General features: G+C 41.6%; 2 protein-coding genes across 4 annotated transcripts in view; one reads left to right on the top strand and one right to left on the bottom strand.

Annotated features, from left to right (window-relative positions):
- MCM9 (minichromosome maintenance 9 homologous recombination repair factor) overlaps positions 1–18,779 on the bottom strand; it is a 50,567-nt gene that overhangs the window by 15,484 nt on the left and 16,304 nt on the right. For all 3 annotated transcript variants that reach the window (XM_071741066.1, XM_071741064.1, XM_071741067.1), the window contains exon 8: positions 1,801–1,975. In XM_071741066.1, coding sequence (XP_071597167.1) covers positions 1,801–1,975 — 175 coding nt within the window. The remainder of the gene's footprint in view (positions 1–1,800; positions 1,976–18,779) is intronic.
- ASF1A (anti-silencing function 1A histone chaperone) lies at positions 4,104–15,228 on the top strand. The gene is made up of 4 exons (XM_071741063.1): positions 4,104–4,599; positions 8,307–8,422; positions 12,943–13,119; positions 14,796–15,228. Exons 1-4 carry the CDS (start codon positions 4,491–4,493, stop codon positions 15,006–15,008), a joined length of 615 nt encoding a protein of 204 aa, XP_071597164.1. The 5' UTR covers positions 4,104–4,490; the 3' UTR covers positions 15,009–15,228.

Below are 18,779 nucleotides of genomic sequence, written 5' to 3'. Positions count from 1 at the left end.
GCTATAATGATCACATCTTACCTTGAAAGACTGTAAGAGCTAAATAATATATATAATTATTGTATTAATATCTATTATATAGACAGCATTTCTCAGTCAGGGAATAGCAAATAGAATATCAGTGATCAGGAAAACAAAAATAACCAACCAATATTGCCATGAGTAATTTCTGTATAGAGTTAGGTCCTTAAATGGTGAAAACTAGTGTAACTAATCAGAAATAAATACTACTTTTCTGACTTATACAGTATGTCAACACTTTTTTTTGTGTGTGTGTGGTGGAAAGTAACATTTTACCTTAATTCACATTTTAAGAAAGTAAAATCAAATGTAATATAAATATAAATTTCATTCCTGTACGTGAAGATGTTATGAATATGAGCCCCAAAAATGGTAGCAGCCACATGAACTGTTTCTCCAGAGAAATAGCTACTTTTCTCTCTGAAGAATGACATCATTTCATCCTTCATGCTACCCTGGCATGTGTTTTTAGATGTGAGGAGGGATTATTTTTATTCTAGTAGTCCAAATGTAATCCTTTCACTTAAGGCAGCAGGAGAACTATTCTAACTTTGGTTTGTCACTGAGCTATTTCTAGTCAGTGCCTGAGTAATTGCTTCCTCAAGTCCAAAGTTCTTCTGCAACTGAAAGGACCACAGATATTCTATTAGCTTGTGTGCAATGGGTAAAAAACTTCATCTCCCATGCACCAAAGTAAGACCTAAAGCTAATCAGGTGCTTAACTTATCTATGCTAAATTACCTCTCAAAAGAATCCTCATTACACATAGTCCTTAAAAATAAGCAACTGTGGCTATATGTGCAAGTTAGCAAACTGTGATTTGGGGTCTACTAAACCCAACCAGCTGCAAAATGGAACCCAGATAAAAAATGTCACTATCTTACTAGAGCAGACAGGACCAGGTTGATTCCAAATTTTTGTCCCCACCTGCATTACTGGCACAGGGTAGGGATATCCCAGGTGAGAGTGACTTTACTTTTCCGCTGTCTGCCAAAGAGGATAAAGAGAAGAGCTCAGAATAAAGGAAAGAAATGAACCATTGGGTAAGCTGAAAAGATGCGACTGGAGCAAGAGCTGATGCAAAGGCTACAAGGAGGAATGTGGAAAGAGTGAGCCTTTTGAGCAGCTGAGATTTCAGCAATACCAGCCAGGAAATTATTTGAGCCTCAACAAGAGCTCCATATGGCTGACTGAATGACATATAAGCTCAAAGATCAAAATGGCAGGGGAGAGAAACTGCACATTTGAACACAGACTACTTTGAAAATGCAACTGAGGAACTGAAAAGTAAGCAGGAGTTTATATTTATGCCATACCCAACACATAAAATTCAGCAGCTTGGAAATGTCTCGGTCTGATTTTGCAACCATGTAGTGTTACTGGGTTTTAGAGAAATGAAGTCCTGCTTTCTGAGTTCCAATAAAAAAATCCCAAATTTTCTCACTGCACATATGATTATTTGAACACTCACAGCAAGCAACAAGAAAAAAACCATCAAGTCTGCTTAGGAAAGTGCCCTGGCCTACACTGTTAGACTGAAAAACAACAGTGAAGAGGGTATGTATTTTTTCTGATCGCTTACAACCTTTGGTCCAGTGCAGTGCCCTTTGAAATGTTGACTGCTCTCGTTTAAGAATACTGATGCAAACAAAACTTACATTCTTTAAGTACAATAAAGATACCAGATACATTTAATCAGCATTACAAACCTCACTCCAACCTATAACTACAAAAGAAACATTTTACTTTTTTTTTTCATGTTAAGATGAAGGCACTTACCCTGCCTTTGCAACACTGATGGTTTGTTGCTCCATTGCCTCATGGATACTGGTTCTGTCATGTTCTTTAATACTATTGAACTCATCAATGCAACAAAGGCCTCCATCTGCAAGCACCAGTGCTCCAGCTTCCAAGTTCCACTCCCCCAAGTCCTTCACAGCAGTCACTGTCAAACCTGCAGAATCAATTACTTCTGTCAAGCCTTTTCCTTAAAAAGCAGGTTTGTTCTTGAGTGAAAGAAAGGGACCTGGCACATTGACTTGTGCAACAGACAGAAGACAAAACATCATGTTAGTGCCACCACATACCTCTAGGAACCATTCAGCTCCTCCTCCCCATCAGCTCCTAAAACAAATATTTTGGAGCTGCAAAACAAAGTCTAGGAAAAAAAAAACAAAACCTCAAGTACTCTTTACTCCTGGCCCCAGGAAGTGGAGACAAACTCTCACTTTAAACTAATTAAAATTTATTGATGAGATTTTATATTCCTTTACACATTAAACAAAAATGAAAATTCTAAGATTATGCAGGGGAGGGGGGAAAAAAATTCCTAGCACGGACCAGTAACTCCATATGATATAAAACCAGAGCATGGCAGGTCAGAAACTCTACACAACTGTAGAACAGCCACTCATGTGCAGCTCCTTAGAAACCTTCTATTCCCTGTTTCTCAGCTTCTTCTCTATCTTTAGCCCTCCTTCTTCACTCTAGTGATCAGCTCAAAATAGCCTAGTAGGTGACAAGCTGCAACCACCCTAAAATCTCTTTGAATGCTATGGCAAACCCTGCCCAAGTATCCCTCCCCCAGCCCCCCATCTTCCCTTGGTTCAAGGAGGAGAAACTGCTGAAACCTTCCCATCACTGCACTGCCACCACAGTACCCATTTGTTCCCAGTCAGAAAATAACATTGGAAATATATGTTTCCTGATAGCATGTACTTCAGCTTATTGTGAGGAACCTTCTCCATTGTGCCATTTTTCCACAATCCCTGGACTCTCCACTGAACTACTCAGGCAGTCAATTGTAAAGCAGAATTATAAAAAAGCAAAAAAATCTATAGCCTTGTGACAGACAGGTGGAGAATGCAATTTAAAAGTGGAGCGAGCAATAAATCAGGCCAGTATCAGATGATGGCATTTATTTGTACATACAAACCAAACGTGCCATCTACTTTCCAAACCTTGTACAGGTTTGGAGATGTGCTGGAAGCCGAAGGCCTCCGTGCCTCAGTGCTCTGTTCTCTCACCCACTGCAGGCCTGGCAGCTACTCTGCTCCTGCCAGCAGGGCTTGGCCTTTCCATACAGGTGGGAAGATGGCTCCTACATCTCTTCCTGCTCTGCACAGTCCACCACAGACATCATCAGAGGAAAGTTGTGTATTATTTCCACAGAATCTCCTCTTGAGATGCAGGTACACAACTCATCCCAAACTCACACCCCCTCCCCCTGATCCCGATCCCTGGGTGCTTTCTGCTCTTCCCACCCTACATCTTGGCCCCTAGAGCGGCAGGAGACATGCAAACTGGTCCTACAGTGCCATGTCACTCCCCTCCATCTCTTGCCAGTGGCAGCCACAAGATGGCTTCCTCTACAGGCCTCCTACTGCCACTCAAGATGGCCTCCTCTCTGGCTTTCTTGCAGCTGCACAGGGATACGTTGTTTCAGTTTACGATGCTACCTCAGCTGTTCTCGACAAATAAGAGGGATGAGACTGCTTCTTGTCAGCACATCTGTGTAAATGACACACTCTGCTTCACAGCCCTTCCGATGGTGGACGTCTCAAGCAGCAGTGAGGTGGATCCATGGCAGAGTTCAAACCTCCTGCCCATATCTGGAGTACCCAGCACCCTGCCAGCAACCCCCCCTTTATTCAGGGAGCACCCCAGTCAGCGAGGGATCCCTGTTACCCCGTCTCCGCACAGATTTTGACCAAGAGGCCGGCACCGGGGGGGCCTGACCAGGGCAGCGCAGCTCCCCTACGGTGCTGCCCTCTTGCAAACTGATGCCCCCCGAGCAGCCCCACAGCCCGGAGAAGGGGTGGCTGGCCCCGGGAGCCCATCAGCGCTCAACCGAAAGCAGCTCACTGTGTGGATCCGGCCACCCTGGGAGCACAGAAAAAGGAGGAGGAAAAAAGTCTTAAAAAAAAAACCAAACCAAACCCCAAAACCCCACGATAGCCCCGCAAGACAGAGCGCAGCCCCACAGTCGACGAAAGCCGAAGCTGGTTGGGGCGGGGGCCTTGGTGGGGCTCCCGCCCTCCCCGGCTCCGCCCGCCCGGCCTCGGCCTCGCCCCGCCCGGCCGTTGGCAGGCGGTTTCCGCCGCTGCCCGGGCGGGGGCGCCGCAGCCAGGCGCGGGGAGCCGAGGGGGAGCGGCGGGGCCCATCTTGCTGCCGCTCGGCCGCCGTGCTCAGGGAGGAGGGCCTTAGGCCGGCGTGCGGCCAATCCGGGCGGGCGCTGGCGGCGAGCAAGGCAGAATGGGCTGTAGTTTAGTGAAATAGGAAAGCTGCAAACAGTGTGGAGTGTTCCTGGTGTAAATAAAAGGGGGGAAAAAAAAGTTTCTGCAAGTCGCGGCTCTGCAGCCTCGCTCCGACACTGGCACGGGGGCTGGTGCGTGGCAAACAACCAACACACTGGACTTGGTGGTGCTGCGTGAGCACGCTCTCCCTATTGTTTGTGTTTTTTTCAAAATATGGCAAAGGTTCAGGTGAACAATGTAGTGGTGTTGGATAATCCGTCTCCTTTCTACAATCCTTTCCAATTCGAGATCACATTTGAGTGCATAGAGGACCTGTCGGAAGGTGAGTAGAATTTTTCCCGATACGGATTTTTTAACTCGGGGCTCTCCTTTTCACGGGTTTTAAGGCTTAAACTTTGCACAGGCCTGCTCCTACAATTTCACAGTTTCTCCTTCACCGCATCGCCGTGCCGAGGCGAAGGGATGTTGCTCGCCGGCGCCCGAGCCGCCGCCGGAAAACCGCTCTCCCTCGGACCGGCGGGGAAAGTTGGCGGCGTTCGCCCGCCCTGGCCGCCGAGCCGGGGCCGTCTCTCCCCGCCGCGCCATCGGCGAGGCGAGCTTCAAGTTGCGAGGAACTTGTTTGAGTGGTGGTAGCCATGTTGCCAGCTTTGTGTGTGCGTGGGGGGGGGGGGAGCACGAGAGGGAGAGGGTTAACCGGGCTCGGCCGCCGCGCATCTCCGCGCCCGCGGGGAGACGGGGCTGTTGCGCGGCCGGCGACCCTGCGTCCCGGCGTTACTCGGAGCGCGGAAACGCTCCGCAACGAGCGTTTCGTTGGCTTTGTGCTCCATTTTAATACTTAAAAAAAAAAAAAAAAAAAAAAAAAAAATCGCTGCGGGAGGAAAAGCGGGCGGGCTCGTCCCCGGGTGCCGGCAGCCGGCAGCCACGGCGGGGGTTATCGCGGAGGGTGCGCGGGGCCGGCTGCTCTGCGCGGCGCGGTACGCTGGCTGCGGGAGCCCTGCCGGTGGGGGAGGGGGCCGGCCGCCAGCCACTATTTTTGGAAGTCACTCGAAAGTTACCGGCTGCCACCAGAGGGGGGGTGCGGCCCCGGCGCCGCCGCCGCCCTGCAGCCGTCCTACGGGGACCCCCAGCCTGCTTTCGGGGCGCCGGCCGTGCTCCCCACCGAGGGGCGCGCCGCCGCCAGCGGACTCCCGCCTTCCCTTCAGCCGGGCGGGCCGCGAACCGCCTTCGCCTCAGCGGCGCTGCGCAGCGCCGCCCGCCGGCAGGCCGCGCCGCGGGAGTCGCCCCGAGAGGCCCCGCGTCGCCCCTCGGGCGGGAGTTTTGAACACCGCAGCTCAGGGCGAGGAAGGCGAAGGCGGCGGCGACGGGCTGGGAGGGGAAGCGGGGCGCTTCTGCCCGCCGGCAGCGTCGAGAGCGAGGGGGAGGAGGAGATAGCCCGGCCGGCGTTGCCTGAGGGCCGAAGAGGACAGCCGTCTGGCCCCCGGCGTGCTCCTGGCCCCGGCGGAGCCCAGCGGCCTGAGGGGCGAGGGAAAGGAAAAGGCTAAGCCGAGTTCGGGGGATGATCGCGCCTATCGGGCTCTCTATCGTTGCGGTTAAACTTGCCTCACCCTGCCCGCCCCTGTAGCAGCTTTTACTTGTGCGCGCTCAGCGTGGAGGGAGGCCCGCGCTGGCGGGAACTTGAGGGGAAGTCTCGGCCGAGCCTGGGATTTCCTCTAGGCCTCTGCCGCCGGTCTCCTGCCTTTTACAAGTGACCCACGCTTTAGTTAGAGCTGCCCGTGGCAGGCTGTGCTGCTCCCTGCCCAACTCCAGGTTGCTGACCGGACCTTTCTAGTCAGTCTGACCTCGATGGCAGCTGCTGCGGCAGGTGGCTCAGGGGCTCGGCACAGGGCCTTACGCCTTTCCTTCCAGTTGTGCACAGCTGTAGGTGACGTGGTCCTCACTCCCTGGATGTACTTTAGAGTTAATCCCGGACAATCAGGATGGGAAGTATTATAGATGTTTTAAAGCAAAGTTCTCAGTTCCCTTCCCCCACCTAAATGCTAGTTGGCTACAGAATAAAGTAAGAATGAGCACTATTTTCCACACTTAAAAATAAGATTTAGCATGGCCTTTTCTATACTTAATGAAGAATGTGCTGTTTTTGCCTTAGCTTTCAGGTGTTAAAATGTTTATTGATTGTGCTGTTTTCATCCAGTCCTTTGCCGCACTGATGTTAAAATTAAATTTGAGTCCCACCCCCTCCTCTTTAAGAAAAAAAGTTATTCTGTATCAAGATACCTAAACAGTATTTGAGTCAACCTATTAAATGTATGTTTTAAAACTTTTTAAAAATAGGTCAGTTTTCCAGTACTAAATATTACTACTGGTTTATAGTGAACTTCATACTGTTCTCCTCAGATAACGGTACATGATAGCGTGTTAATCTTAAGCAGTTTAGCCTAAAAGTCTTGTAACTGGTAACTCAGAAGCTGACAAAGGAGGTCCTTAATTTTCTACATTTTCTACATTTTCCTTAATTTTCCTACATGAGCAATAGTCTGAAATGCTGGCAATAGCTAGTACTAGATGCTTAGAAGTTAAATAAAACCTCGGGTACAGTACCTAGCCAATTGCAGTGTGCAGTACAAAGGGGTTAAATCTTTTCCTAAGCACTGCTAATTAAGTTACTTAACATCCCAATACTTAACATCCCAATACCTGCATTGAAGTAAAACGTGATAAGGAAGAATTCATTAATGAGGAAAGAGAGTTACAGTCCTCATCAGCCAAGGTGCTGGGTTTTTTTCTTTTCTAAGGTTAAGTTCAATTTCTGTGTCAAGAAATCAAAGCGTAGAGCTTTGGATTTTGCAGAGTACTGATGCAATAGGGTACAGGCTAGTGCTTTCAAATAGAAAATCAGGGCATTTTTCAAAAGGAAAAAGTGTACCATTTAAGTTTTTAAGGTCCAGTTTTGAAGCAACTCTTTCATTTTAAAAAAGATTTAGTCATGGTTTTATGTAATAGTGATCTTTTTTCTCTCCTTTAAGAGTAGTTCTAGATATTTACTTAGGCATATGATTTTAATCAAAAAGTGAAATTGAAAAGCTGGTCTGGGAAGATGTAATATATGCTGATTTGCAGCTTCAACTTGGAAACACCTGTAGTGTAGAGAGGGAGAATTAGAAAGAACTGAATTGTAAGAAGTTAATGATTTTTGGTGCTACAAAATGGTACTTTTTTTTTTTTTTCCCTATAATTCCATTACAGAATGTGGGTAAAATCCAAGCACCAATATCTTTGACCAGCATATGATCTTACAATGCTATCTCAATTCTCCATACTTATTCAGGTTACACAAGTTATGCATGAAGGAATGAGGGTGTGCAGTTAGCGTGCCTGGTGCAGTTGTGTGTGTAATGTGCCTCAGTCAATTGCCTTCCCTGATCTGTATTAATTAAAGCTGTGAGGTGTATATGTGGAAGGTAGGAATTACCTTTTGAGAGGTGGGTCAGTAATCAAGGCATGTATTGTGTTATTGTCATAAATACACATCATCCCTGTGCTGAAGCCATTCAGACAGGCTATGAGAAAATGTTGAGCATAGCTCCCAACAAGCAAATGTGCCCTTTCCTCTAAAGAATTTGAAAATTAACCTGCCTATGAAAATAGAGGAGTTCCTGCAGTGTTGACTGGCTGTGGGGAGAGGGTGGGATGATGGGGTTCATGAAGACTGGGGCAAGCACTGATAAAACTCCCCAGTGAATCACAGAATTGTAGAATGGTTTAGATTGGAAAGGACCTTGAGGATCACCTAGTTCCAGTCCTCCTGCATGGGCAGGGACATCTCCCACTAGACCAGGTTCCTCAAAGCCACATCCAGCCTGGCCTTGAACACTTCCAGAGAGGGGGCAGGTCCTTGTTATTTTAGGCATGTGTCCGAAGAAGCGATTTTAGGCTACACAGAACTGTAGATAGGCAAAAACAGAAGATAAAACTTAAATGATAAATAATGCTTGTTTTTTCTGTTTGTTCTTTTTTTTTTTTTTGCTGTAGACTTGGAATGGAAAATAATTTATGTGGGTTCAGCTGAAAGTGAAGAGTATGATCAGGTGTTAGACTCTGTTTTAGTAGGGCCTGTTCCTGCAGGAAGACACATGTTTGTATTTCAGGTAAGTTTGATTTCATTGTTGCTAAGAGTTATGTTAATTTGTTTAAGGATGACTATCAAACTAAGGCACTTGAAAAATAATTCAGAAAACTATTTCAGTCAGCTCTTAAGATACGGTATCTTCAGATATCTTGCTTTAAAGTCTGTTCATGAGTGGATATTTTTGCCCCTGATATTTCCATGGTAGTATTTTCACTTGTGGTATCAATAATTAGTAGAGATGCTGATACAAGCAGTGCTCCTGTAGCTACTTGATAATTTTGACAAGCCTGGTTTATAACTGTATTTGAGATCACTCAGTAATCAGGAGTGCCAGTTACCTTATTTACACTAGCACCCATCACACGAGTTTACTGAAGTTGGTGAAAGATTCACATAATCAGGAGCAGCAAGTTAACATAGGTAACATCTTCAGAACATCATGTCAAGTATATTGTAAAACTCTGCCAGAAGAGTAGAGAGTTAATTTCTGTTTATCAGGATAAACGTTCAGCCACAATGTTTGGCTGAGCCTGCTAAACCACAACATTTAGTGATTTGTAAAGTAAGACAGAATTCCAGTTGTAGGTAGATGGGACAGGTGTACCTCAAGACTGTCCAACAAATGTTGGAGCATGTGACAGTCCTATAAAATACTGCTGTGGAAGCTAAAAGTTGCTAAGAAGGAATAATGAAGGGAAGGAAAACACGGGAAGAGCAGCACTAAGATGGCTTACTGCTTACTCGCCTGTTCCGATTTCCATTGTAAGTCAGCAGGAGAGGGGGACAACACAACACTAAAGCAGACTTGCCTAAATTCTTACAGATGTTTTCTTTTGTTTGGATTTTCTAAAATCAAAGATATGATTTAGCTCGCTTTATTCTCTATTAAATACTAGTATTTGTCTTGTAAACCGAGAACAAAATCCATCAGCAGAAAAATCAGACTGAAACTGAGTGCAGCTTATTGTATAAGAACCATGCTGCTTTCCCCAAACACTGTAAATTCATGTAACTATTCAATGGCAAAGGCATGCTGGAGTATCAGCATTAAAAAACCAAAGTGCTAGTGAATATAGTTTCTTACTTTTCACAGTTTCACAGTTTCACAGTTTTTAAAAACTGTAACTGTTTTAAAATACCAACATTTTTTTAATTAATCCTGTAAGTTCCTTTTTTTTTTGTTATAGGACAGGCTAAAAGAATAGAATTAGGCTAGAGGTTACATTTGTCTACCACATACATGCAAATCAGTCTTGAAACACTGCTTGGGTTTAGCGCTGGGTCTAATTTTTCCACACTACAAATAAAGCAGATGTGTAACAAATGCATCACTTACTAACAGTTCCTCCATTATCAAGCTCTTACAGCTTATGGCATTAATTGGTCGTTAGTAGGTGATGCTCTATTGCCTGCAAAGGGGCTACCTTGTAGGAAAAATAGGACAGGGAAATTAGAAAATAGGATGCCAGAGAAATAGGATGGCAGATTTAAAAATATGCACTGTTCTCAACTAAGTTATATCTATTCATTGTTGATGGTTATGGAAAGTAGCAGGAGGCAGGTGCCTAAAAAGGCATCTTTTGGCTGTATTATTAGGATGGCCTTGAAAATTAAAATCACTGGTCTTGCAATTGCTGTAGGAGGGGCTTACTGATTGTATCCTGGCAATAACTGACACTACAGCTAAATTAGGAGTAAATATGTAGACATTTGGCTTGGATTTAAATAGGTCTCATAAGAGAGCCAGTACTTATTTTGTGTTATAATAAAGTCTTCCTTTTATTTCTTATGGAAATACGGTTGGTCTAAGTATACTACACCCCAAAACCATTGGATTTCAGGTGAGGTTAAGACTCAACTAATGCATATATGAACTACTAAAATTCAGAGTGCTGCATTAAGTCTTTGGTGATGACTGCAGCTATTTTATTCAGCAAACTAAAGGAGCCTGGGAGATGCAGAGAACTAGCCAAGGAAGGCCAGAACAGGGCAAAGCACAAAACTGCAGGAGGCTTATAATATAAAGAGGTTGTGTTCACCAGTGATGGAACAAGGAAAGTACCTTTACAAAGGTGTATAAAATTTTCAGCTAATAATATGCTGTAGGTTTTTCTAAATAGAAAATAAATTTACTGGTTGAAATGGTAAGTAAAATGTAGTACCACACAGATAAAATACCAAGGATGATAAAATTAGATGATAAAACTACCTTTGTTGAAAAGAAGATGTGTATCAGGTTGGGAAGTCAGCCTTATATACATACTTTTCAGACTTACACAACCAGCTTAAAACAAAACAAACAAAAAAACAGAACAAAAAACCCCTCAAACAAAACAAAACCCCAAACAAAACAAAACAAAAAAACCCAAACAAACCACTCAGAATCCAAAACGTTTAAAAAGGTTTCCATATTAGAATCCTACAGCATGGCCTGTGTGGTTCTAAATACCAAGATATTGGTAGTGAAACCTAATTCCTTCTGTCTGCACTTGGGAATTTGTAATAAATAAACTGTCAAAATTGTTTTTGAGAATATAAACACATAAATAATTTACTCTCTGGAAGTGGGGATATGACCTTAGGTACCTACTCTGCAATAATAGCTATGCAAATAAATGTATCATGGGGAAAAGCAAGATAACTACATTGAGATATTTTATAAAAATTCTCAATTTACAGCATAAGAATTGCATAGCAAGGCTGATTTTTCTGCAAAAGTTAATCTGCTGCCTCTTCTTCCCTGTGAAAATACGTATTTGCAACTGGTCACTTAACAGTTGTATTAAGCTCTTCTTTTCTCATCTGCCTGTGCATGATAATTTGTTTTCCAGGCAATTAAGAGATTTGATATCCGACACAGGAAGTTCAAAATTTGAGAAAACAGTTAATTGTGTTTTCCACTCAGCACAACAATGCTTGAGAGTTAAGTAGGACTGTTATGTAGGATCCAAGTATTTCTTTGGATTTGCAACTTTACGATAGAATATTAGAGGACACAAAATGACAATGGAAATGTGAAATTAACTCTTACTCTAGTGTGGTATTTTGAGTTTCACCGGGGGGTTAAACAGAAGTGTCCTTCTGCAATATTTTAGTCTGTAATTCCTACTGTGGAATTCAAAGTAACTTCATGGTCATGGGCACTGTTAGAACAAGACTACTGAATTAGTGACTTCATATGTATTGGTGGTTGTTCTGATTTCTTCAAGCTTCTATGCTTGTTCTATTCCTTAGTCATCTTTTCAATTCCCCTGTGCAAACTGTAAATCTGTTTGGTCATTTTCTATTCCCTTCAGGGCTGGGAGAAGTTGTCTTCTACCTAATTCCCTGGTTGCTGCTTCTCCCCCTGGAATATTTTACCTGACCCATCTAAGTCTTCTGCAGAGTGCCCACAGCTTCTTACAAAAAGCTAGAGTGGTTTGAAGGCTCAGAATTGAAGTTGCAAAGAGCAGAAGCCAATGATGCATTACCAGTAGCTCCCAAATTTCACAGTGCTGGAGCATATAAATAGTACAGAAAAAGTAGGGATGAGAAGGACAGCAGGAATTAATACCATTGGGTTTGTAGGCAAGATTTCATTACACCTGTAGTGTGCTAACATACACTGTTGGTGGTAACAACTTACACTGGGGAAAAAAGGTACTCATTGGTAGGTTCAGATCTTCATTTAAAATCATATGTATCAAATTCTTTAATTTATGTTTAGATTGCTGTTACTTTAAATCCTACAGCAGTATAAGGCATCATATTTTATCAACAAATGTCCAGTTAGGAAGCATTCTAAGGGACCAATATGATCAGCACTTTACGAGGCAAATTTTATTCATTATTAATCAATACTACAGGCAAAGCCACTCTAATTAAGGACACTGAGGAAGATTTTGAGAGTTGCCTATTAATTAGGATTGCATCCTGGCTAAAAATGTCAGCTATCTTAGAGAAATGATGCATTTAACTGCATACATTTTAACAAGTGTAGGCATATGGAAGGAGTCAAGAGGGAAGTCTGACTTTCCTAGAAATTTGTGGGACAGCTCAGACCTCATTGTAGCCTGTCTCTAGTCTTTTTGCTGAAGTATAAATTGCAGTCTGCATTTTTAACAGTTTAGGTTTTTTAAAAACATGTACAGATCAATTCAGCCTCAAAGGTACAAAAATAAAATAAAAAAAAAAGAAAATTTTACTCTGATAAATTACCAAGATGGGCTGGAGAACAGTGCCACTGTAGAATTGAAGGGGTGTTGGTGCATTTGCTTGAGCAACGTGTTCAACTGATCATACATTTAAAAGCAGTTTTGGATCAAAGCTGTTGAATCACCCATGAGAAATGTCAGTACACAATATTACTGCATTCAAAGTATTTGTGTGCTAGCAGATAGTGCTGATGTTGTGAAAGCAAGTATATCTTCTGGTTAACTTGAAGAACCATTTTAAATACAGTCACTGTTCTGCTGCTGAGATGTACTACTTAAGATTCATCTGCTAGATAAGCATTTGGAATAAATTTTATTTTAATCCATCTTTCCTTTTTATATTTAGGCTGATGCACCTAACCCAGGGCTTATTCCAGATGCGGATGCAGTAGGTGTAACAGTTGTGCTAATTACATGTACCTATCGAGGTCAAGAATTTATTAGAGTTGGCTACTATGTAAACAATGAATATACTGAAACAGAACTGAGAGAGAATCCACCAGTAAAGCCAGATTTTTCTAAGGTAAGAAATGTTTTGTTCTAATCATATCAAAGGTATGATTCCAGAAGGAGGTTTTTAAGAAACAAACCCAAGTTGATTCCACAAAGTGCATCGAATGAGGCATTAAATAAGAGAAAAGACTTGGGGGTACAAAGTGCAATGTAGTTGCCCCACATTTGGAGAACATTGAGAAACCTCAGTGAGTTTCAACTTGCTGAGTTTCAAGCTGCTGAAAACCTTGGCTGGACTTCATTATTACTTTACACTGTGTGAAATAAACTAGGGTTCCCTCTACCTGCTTCACTGTTGACTAAGTGGCTCTGTTCTTTGGAAAAACAGAACAATGTTTCTTCTAGAACAGTCAACCTGGAACTAAGCTTAAGTATTAATTTAATTCAGTTGTTATCCGGTTGTTCTAGTGTTAGAGCTGCAGTTTCTGCCAAAAAAGGACAAACAAATTGAAGAATAAGTTGCGTATAAAATGAGGAAAAGCAGCTAACATAGTAAGAGCAGATTGGGGCATTGATTAGGTAATGATCAGAGATGCTCAGTATGTTCTCAAAATTCTGGTTAATCTTGAGAATTTTTAAACTTACAACTTCCCTTTCTTTTCTTTCAATTAAATCATGTACTTACTGGTTATTTTTGGTTTACATGCCAGAATGTGGCCTTCTTTTATGCACTTGAATTTAGAATTGCCTAGAACTCCTAGTCTTAGTTCTCTGCTTATACAAAAAGCTAGCTCTGCTTCTATGAAAAAACAGCAAAAGGTATCATGTATTTTAAGTTCTTAGTATGACTTTGGGACAGAATTTAAACATACAAGTAGAAAGTTACTAAATTAATTAATTGATGGATAGTAGACCCTACTAGGTTCAGAAAAAGAACTGGTCTTATTAACTTGCATAAGGGGATGGAGAATATTTAATGAGTGTACTTCCTTGGAGAATAAAATCAGCACTAGCTCCAAAGTGTTTTTTTGCTGTGAATAAGCTTGACTTCTGTAATGGGTGGCCAGTGATGGTAAGTTGCCAGCCTCCAGTTGGCTACCTTGAAAATAATATGTTTTCAAAGGAAAATGAAGGCCAGCCATGAGAATAAAATACATGACAGATGTCTAGGCATGTTCACTGCCACAATATTAATATCCTTCAAATCTTAAGTAATGTCTTTCTTCTAAATCCTTACAAGAAAAATGAAAATTCAATTAGTGAAATCCATCTAGAGCGTACTAATTTAAGGAAAAGATGTACTCTTAAAGACAGTGTTAATGGAATTGATATAATTATTGCATATTCCAAAAAGTTGCTGCAAAATTTTATGAAGTGCTGTGCTTTGCAGAAATTTTTGTGGGGGTAGTAACTTGCTTTACTGAATCTGGCTAAAACAATAAACACTTTACTTGCAGAGTTCTCATACAGCCTTGAACTCTCAGAACAGTTAAAAATACCATCTCAAGAGAGCAATTCTTCTGCTGAGTAGGGTATTAAAATAAATGAAGAGTGGTGTGTTTCTGTAAGCATGTTTCTGATCCATTGATAATAGCTATAGATTCGCATTTATGAGTCACCTTTGAAAAAAAATGTTTTAAATATAGAAGACCATGGGGAGTAAAAGGAAAAAAAAAATCTATATGCACCTGAACTCCAGTTTGAGATGTACACATTACATAATCTGTGTCTTTTCTTCTCTCCCAGCTTCAAAGGAATATTTTGGCATCTAATCCCAGAGTCACAAGATTCCACATTAATTGGGAAGACAACACTGAAAAACTGGAAGATGCAGAGAGCAGTAACCCAAATCTACAGTCACTGCTTTCTACAGATGCATTACCTTCAGCATCAAAGGGGTGGTCAACATCAGAAAACTCATTAAATGTTATGTTAGAATCTCATATGGACTGCATGTGACTAACCACCACCATTTTGGTACTGTACATGTGTTAAACTGTAAAAACAACCAGAACTATTCCCTCAGATTCCATAAGTACATAGTTGTCAAGCAATGTGAAGAACTTGTTTTAAAACATCCTGTAGAAAGTTTATAAAAAAAAAACAAAAAACAAACCAAAAAACAACCAAACAGTATTTGAGCAAATTGTGGAATATAAATACAACTATTTTTAAGTAATTGCCTTTTTTCTTTAATGTGTTATTCTATGTGGTCTAAACCAAACCTGATTAAAGTATAAATATTCTCCCCCCTCCCCCTTTACTTTGTAAGCACTGCTAAAAGCTAAGTGAAAGTTTTAAACATTCAGGCAAGATGAAGGAATAATGTCATGTCCTCATCTCTGATATCCAGATTGCCAAATATGAAGTGCCCTTTAATAGCAGCTTAAGAACAAAACTCATTAGATGAAGTGCAAAGAAAATAGTATCTCTTAAAGAAAAAAAAAGTCCAAAAATGTCTTCCTGCTGTGAAAGCAGACAGTACAGTATAATTTTTGGTGCAAGCTTCTTTTCCTTTCAAGGCACATACTTGTTACTTAAAGGATGCAATTTGAGATTTACCATCTGCTATCTTGGATTTTAGGATTCTTTTTTGTGTTTTAGATCTACTGCTGCTGTTTAGTCAAACTGGTTTGTTAAGGACAATGTTTTGTATGGATTTGGGTGGGCATCTCAGGAAAGAACTTTTTTTCAGCCACCCTAATAGCACACAATTGGTTGGAAGGATTCAAGCAATTACTAGAAAATGTAAGCATCAAAAGAGGGGTAGCATGAGTATCCAGAAATGCTCTTCTGCAAGGTTACTATGTAAAACTGCTGTTAGGTACATTTATTTTCAGGTATGCTTCATTCTTGTAGTCTTTTTAACTAGTAATAAGGAGTTAAGATGCTTTCTTTCAGGTTTTTGGAGCATCTGGAGTTTAGAACAACTGTTTTCTCTACCCTTTAAGGCAATTCTATGCACTGGTGTAAATCAAGATTCAAGCCCTGTTGTGGCAGGCATGTCACACTCAAGAATACATTGCCTGCCCTGAAGCTCTTGCACTGAGACATCTCTATTACCTGAGGCATCCTTGGAGATACAAAGAACTAAGCAGTAAATTGTAAAGACTTAAAACATTATTATGACACTAACAGTTTAGTTATTCCTTCCAATCCTCATTAGCCTCATGTGTTTACTGTGACTATATGTGCATTTAAGATTGTAATCTGTCATGTCAGATTACAGGAATAATGTTCCTATAGTTACTAGTGACTGCCCACACTGTGAACCCTTGTAGGTTCCAGGCCCTTAAAAAAAAGGTAGATTTCATGTTGACTGACAGTATAGCTCTGAATAAAAATGGAAAGCTTTCTCTTCTCTTTTTGCATTCTCTAATAGGGATGAAGCTGTCCCAAGCAGTTAGCACTTTTGTCTTTCCACACCATTAGTGAAATTGTCTTCATTTCTAACATTGTATATTTTTAAAGTCAGAAATGAATGACCTGATCTGAATGTACATGCACATGTTTGTTTCTTCTGTGGAAACTCAGCAGTACATATGGTAGCTGAGTTACTTAATGAAACCCATTAATATTTGGAACCCTGATTCTAATGTGTGCTCTTAAAAATCATGTGTTGTTTAAAATTATGATTAACAATTTAAAAATATTAACACTGATTTTTAGTACAGAGGACTGGTGCCCCAAATCAGCAGTTGTTTCACTCAAGGGCTGAAATTATGTTAACTTCGAAAATCAAAAGATCTTTCTTAAATTATATTGCAAATTTAAAGTCTACCGTGATATTTTGAGATTCTTCATGCATTCTATTGGTCTGTTTAGAAATACTTCAGATCTCTCCTAAATGTAAGCATGTAAATTCATCTGCTCTAAGACTGACAGCCTGATGAAGTCTTCCTTGAGCTATGGTTTCTGTAATAGTATGTCAAACCCTTGCACCTATTGAGGACTCAAATGCAAAGATAATCAAGTACAAGCTGGAACCAGAATCCATCCATCAGTAGCACAAAGGCTGCTTAGAAACATATGCCACGAGTGATGGAAGCAAACTGTATTACTGCTATTGCAGAATCAAGTACAAAATACAGTCAGCAAAACTACATCAGTCATTCAGCAATCCAGTTACCTTAGAGAAATAAGAACATGAAGATCTGTTGTTCTGGTTAGGAGAAAAAGTCAACTGAGCACATGAACTCAGGTGTGATAAACTTCAAACAAGATGGGTTGGTGTTATGCTGCAGTAGAATTTGGTCCCACCTTACTTGATATGCAAATACATCCTAGATATAGCTGAATCATGAGTTACAGAAAAAAAGAATAACCCTGCTGTGTTTGGTGATAGCTGGAGAAAAATTACCATTACTCATGAAAGCCCCTCATGATCTTGCAAAAGAAATGGTCATTCTATGCTTTTTGAGACAGTAGATGCCTCACAGGTCTTCTGCCACTTTGACCACATCTTAGCAGTCCATACACACTTGTCTTTTGAGTATCACATATCTTGGCAAAATCACAGTCCAGAGACACAGAATTTAAGAAACCAGATTCCAGTACTCCAGAGGCTTCAGGTCTGATCAGTGGGCAACATCACAGGACAAACTTAGTGGTATTAAAATATACAGTGCATACAAGATGTCCCTTAGAAGATTTGTCCCTAGCCTCGGAAAGTTTTGAAACAGCAAGGCTGTACACATGGCATATAGACAGCTAGTGCAGACAGTAAAACATTACAATTTCAAGGCTGAAGATGAGTTCACCATCCCACAAACCTCTGCTTGCACAGCAACCAAGATGCCAGGGAATGCTACAGATTCTATTGACTGTACTGTTGGTTCACCTGCTGAATTTTTAGCTAGATGAACAGACTCAGTTCCATTAGGAGGTTGTCAAAATGCTTGTCAGAAGTTATTTGTGTAGAAATAAGTAAACAAATCAGACAAGTTAACATTAGGGGTGAAAAAGATGGGTGGGGTTTTTTTAGGTCTGTCTTCATAAAAACCTTTGTCTTTTCATCATACCATCATTGTGATTAATTCATGCATCACCTTCAGTCTGAATTACTATGACACTCTGAGTCTGAAGGCTCCATCGTAATGGAGGCTGGTGAAATTTAACCTTATGCACATAAGCTTATGCACATTTAAACTTATGCACATTACCTTATGCACATGAATTCTTGACAAATATTCTTTTACCAGATACAGAAAAAGAGCAAAGTTAACTAAATCTTGTTAGTGGCTTCTGTCTAGGTAGGTGCAGGAGACCCCTTACATTTGTAACTACCCTATCCCTTATCCATAGCATATTGGTCAGGAAGGTTGCAGATTCTCTCATTTTCAAGTTTCATCTGGAGATGATGGGTTAATTGTTCCTGTTGCTGCTAGCTGAAGGGCTTTGCTGAGTGCCAACAGGGAAGGTGCAACAAAACTGACAACTATAAGAGCTGGCAGTGTGTGTGACTTGTATATTTACGTTTCTAGTCCAAGTTCTGCTTCTGAAGTGCTGGTTTTGTAGCGTGTGATATGGGAGTTGGTCTGCAGAAGATGGGTGGAGGGATCTCTGCCTGATTTTTGGTCTAGGCCAAGGAAGAAGAGCCAGCTGGAGTCACTATAGATGCTTTGTAGAAACAGGTTTCTGTCTGGAACTTAGAAAGCAAAGGTCCTTTGAGGAGTGGATGGAGGGAGAATACATCTGTCAGTAATGCCTGTTTGGAGGCATGGCTGTGCA

The sequence above is a fragment of the Heliangelus exortis genome, chromosome 3, assembly GCF_036169615.1.
Source record: "Heliangelus exortis chromosome 3, bHelExo1.hap1, whole genome shotgun sequence".
Lineage (NCBI taxonomy): Eukaryota > Metazoa > Chordata > Aves > Apodiformes > Trochilidae > Heliangelus > Heliangelus exortis.
Note: the sequence above shows the minus strand (reverse complement) of the source record. Positions and strands in the feature narration are given on the sequence as shown.